General features: G+C 30.6%; 1 protein-coding gene across 1 annotated transcript in view; it reads right to left on the bottom strand.

Moving 5' to 3' along the window:
* The window catches only part of LOC106475517 (F-actin-methionine sulfoxide oxidase MICAL3-like), a 14,668-nt gene that overhangs the window by 8,780 nt on the left and 1,412 nt on the right, over window positions 1-4,476 (bottom strand). Inside the window, exons 3-4 of the mRNA XM_013936196.2 lie at window positions 2,493-2,643; window positions 1,068-1,164 (exon numbers count right to left, since the gene is read on the bottom strand). Of these exons, the coding sequence (XP_013791650.2) occupies window positions 1,068-1,164; window positions 2,493-2,643 (248 nt within the window). The remainder of the gene's footprint in view (window positions 1-1,067; window positions 1,165-2,492; window positions 2,644-4,476) is intronic.

The following is a 4,476-nucleotide window of genomic DNA, read 5'->3' as shown; positions in this document are numbered from 1 at the left end:
TACATTAACATTACCTTATAGAGACTTGAATGATACAGGAAACAATCGTACATTAACATTACCTTATAGAGACTTGAATGATACAGGAAACAATCGTACATTAACATTACTTTATAGACACTTGAATGATACAGGAAACAATCGTACATTAACATTACTTTATAGAGACTTGAATGATACAGGAAACAATCGTACATTAACATTACTTTATAGAGACTTGAATGATACAGGAAACAATCGTACATTAACATTACTTTATAGAGACTTGAATGATACAGGAAACAATCGAGCTTCAAACATTACCGGATAATACTCATGTATCCTCCGGATTTATGAAATACTTTCAAGATAAACTTTCCCAACAAATTATTATTGATGAAAACAAACTGCATCAGAAAATTAAAATGACAATGTCCTGAACCATTGCTTCATGGGTAAATGTAACAATAGTGAACATAAAACCATTCCAATGCATGGCATGTTCCACTACACAAAAATTGAAATCCAATGAAAACCAAAAAAAAAAATTAAGATATTTCTCTACCTTGTTTTTATTATGCCTACATATAGCATATTATATTATATAGCCTACATATAGCATATAGCCTGCTTGACTTATCTCACTTACAAAGTATTTCAAATTTTTGGTTACATTATGGCAGATAAACATGTATGTTTTTTTCTATTATGTGCACACTACTGATGTTTAAGGTTTCATAAGAATGTGATCACTGTTTTAATATTAAAAGATCAAAATGTGTGTAAAATTTCTTAATATAGATCTAATAACGAAATTACCTCACTGACACTTAGTGTTAATGGACGACAGCTAATTTGATCTTCGCCTCTCAATAGCAAACAAGATAAAATTAAAATTAAGGGCCAAATAGAGGATTAAATCTATTCTTTTTTTAATATTTTGTACAGAAAAAAAAAATCATCAAATTTTGGTGTGTACGAGTGTGAAGGGAATGTTTTTTAGCATTATAAGCTTACCATCAAGCCACAGGGCAGGGAGAGAAAGGGAAACAATTGTGGAAGAAAAAAAAATCTTCGGAAATCCTCACCTCATCATTCTTCAACTTGGTCAAATTGTCATCTTCATCTTCAGAGGATACGGAATGATCACCATTCTGATGAACTTTGCTGACCGCTGACTGGTATCTAAGAAATATTTACAGAAATCAGTAGAAACATATGCATAAAATCAACAGATAGGAAATAGAATATATTAAACACAGTTTTTACTAATTATAATTGCTGTACTTTAATAGGTAGTAGTAAAATTAAAATAAAACATCACAGAACCTTTAACAGCTGTCTCTAATGTTTATCAACTGAAATTAAATACAAGTGATCTCGCAGTCACAACTCGTACTTAAAAAAAGACAGAATAAGATTACATAGACTAAAAGTATAGTTAGACGGCAGTAAACAAATATCCACACAGAATCTGCATATTTTTCCCCCCATGATTTTGTACAGCAGAAGTTGTATACAGTTTAGCAGCTACCAGAAATAGACACCAATGAAGATAAGATGTCACAAAGAAGGTTATGCAGCTAAAGAAAGGAATGATAATTGAATATCATGGTTTGACAAGTGCTTGGGCTATTTATTGGTTCCGTTTGTGGTATGCTGCAGAAAAGGAGGAAAAGTTATTTAAATATTAAAAATCTACAAACAAAATTATTCAAGAGAACATGGAGATCGGCTGTGAAGAAGAAACACGTTTTAAACAATCACTCAGGAAGTGAATAAAGGTACATAAGCTCTTCTGCAGTGCCATCTACTGGATTATATGGAAAATATCATAAACCCTTGGTAATAAAGAATATAAACTGTCAGCTATCATTTACCCTGTAATTGGGACTTAACAGTGGTGGGTGTCTATACTGTGGAGTATCTGGTAGTTGGATATGGGTTTGATACCAGCCCAGGGAATGATGCAAGTCTGACTACATTGTTACAATAGTGGAAAGGTTATTGTAGTAGTATTACTGTTTACAAGTTTTACAGCTGGTGGAGACAAGTCCGTCGGTAGTTTTGGAAAGAGGTAGAATTATCTTAACATATTACAACATTCTTGACAATGCTGTGCTACCAAAATTGTTTCGCAAGGAAGTTCCATAGCTCTACCAGCATAGGTGTCTACTAAACCCTATTGCACTATAGATTAGTTGAAAGTGTTAGTACGAGAGTTCGGGTGGGATCAAGATCGTATTAAGTAAGACTTTCAGAAGTACAATATTGTAATTTTAAGTCTACTGCTGTTAAACAAGTTTTGAATATATAATGTATTACATAGCTGTAAGTACATGCAATAAAATAAAAAACTTTATAATCTTAATTTTAGTCTTCCTAGCGACAACTACATTTAAAGAAAGAAGACAGGAAATATTACTTAACACAGATGATAACAATGTGAAATACAATATTCAATACCTAACTACAACACTACAGTTAATTTCAGTATCAGACAAGACACATACTTTGCCATTCTAACTTGGATACTCTCTGTTCTTGTAAGAGAAACTGCATTTTCTTTGGAAACGGGATGACACTCTTCCAGGGGTGATTCAAACCGTGATCTGATGTTATCAAGATCTTCAACAGTTGTTATTTCTTCTGTCTTGCTATCATCTAGAGAGAGATGTCACAGGACAAGATAAGACTTTTTTAATAGCTATTACAGTTAGGTTTAAAACCAAACTATTTACTTAGTTGTTTGACCAATGAAAATACAAGTTCACCTCCAGCTACAATATATTCACTCATTTATTTCAAGTAAAATACATGGGATATCTCAGCAGTAATTATGAAACTAAATCCAATGCTGATGGTATTCATGCGTAATTTTTTTTGTGCAAGTTGTACTTCTTTAGCAACCCTATAACCAACACAGACATGAACCCATAAGAAGGTTTACAAAAGTATGTTTAAAAAGCAAGGTTAAAGCAATTAATTGAATCCTGTATATTTTGTAGATTGATACATATATTCTATAAATATTTTACTTCTTTCATACTCTAGAGACATTAGGCCTAAACAATTTAGTGATTCTTTTGCAAATTTTTTTAAATTGAATTCTGACGCATTAGTGACCTAGAACACTATTTTAAATATTTTTCATCTAACAGTTACATCTGACTTAACCAGAACTGCTGATGCACACAAATCACCCTAGATATCAAAAAGCACAAAATAACTAAAAAAACTGAATATAAAATCTAACTAATTCTTGCTATAAAAGTGATCAACTCTCAAGATCATTCCCAATTGACAAATTAGTTCAGAAATTTATATGCCAGTGGTTTCCATTACTAGTGAGCTTGGGAAAATTTCATACTTAAAGATATAAAAAAAAATTTTAAGAAAGCAATAACCATATTAAGAAAAACTAAAGAGTTAAGAAATTAAGCGATTAACTAATAGCATAAGCATCTGTCAGCCTATACAATTTTGCCCCTATTTCACAGATGTGGCTGAAAATAAATTGACAATAAAAAGTATACAACTAATGATTTTTTCATAGAGTGTATGATAAATTTCATTACCATTATACATAATATACTTTTAAATACTACTTTGCTCAATGTATAAGAACCACTTACATCACTGGAATCTAACATCAACGACAGTTCTTTCAAGGCTGAAATTTTCTAATATGCACAGTATTTTGTTTGTCATTCATTTAATTCATATGTTGTTGTAGGTTTGGTTAAATTACTGTTATTAAAGCAATGTATTTTAGTTACTTACTTAGGAACGATGTAATTCTTTTATTTTGCTTTAGATATTGAATAAGGAATGTATTGAATTCCAAAACATTTAAATGCGTTTCCTTGTGTTATAAATAAACAATGTTGTTTATCTTAAGTATTGTTATCCTTTTTTAATTGTGAAAATTCGTTTTTCTCTGAACATATCAAAGGCTAGATTCTGTGATTTTTGGATGTGCATGCACGAACAGACATCATTAAAAGGAAACAAGAACCACAGATACGATATCTTCACCTGCCCATTAACAGGTACATTCTAAAATTTGTGCTTTTCATCAGTTTATGGTTTATACGTGATTAATGGTGAAATTCTGATTTTTAAATAATAACATTTACTTTATGAGTGTTTTTCTGTTTAAAGAATCACATAATTAATGATTATGCAAAATAACTATAAACATCTACTCACGAGACATTCGTTATTTTGTTTCAAATTCTAAAATTTTATAGACAATCTTACTTTGAATCTTGTAATAGTTTTATGGAAGACAAAATCTGACCATTTATTTCGCAGCAAACGGTAACTTTACCACAATTCTAATACAACTCAAATTAGATATTTAACTAATGAAGAACTAGAAACTAGTTATAATAAATAATTCTAACTGGCACTAGTTTAGTTTAACTAATGAAGAACTAGAAACTCTAGTTATAATAAATAATTCTAACTGGCACTAGTTTAGTATTAGTGTTT

The sequence above is a fragment of the Limulus polyphemus genome, unplaced genomic scaffold (assembly GCF_000517525.1).
Source record: "Limulus polyphemus unplaced genomic scaffold, Limulus_polyphemus-2.1.2 Scaffold8703, whole genome shotgun sequence".
NCBI classification, from domain to species: Eukaryota; Metazoa; Arthropoda; class Merostomata; order Xiphosura; family Limulidae; genus Limulus; species Limulus polyphemus.
Note: the sequence above shows the minus strand (reverse complement) of the source record. Positions and strands in the feature narration are given on the sequence as shown.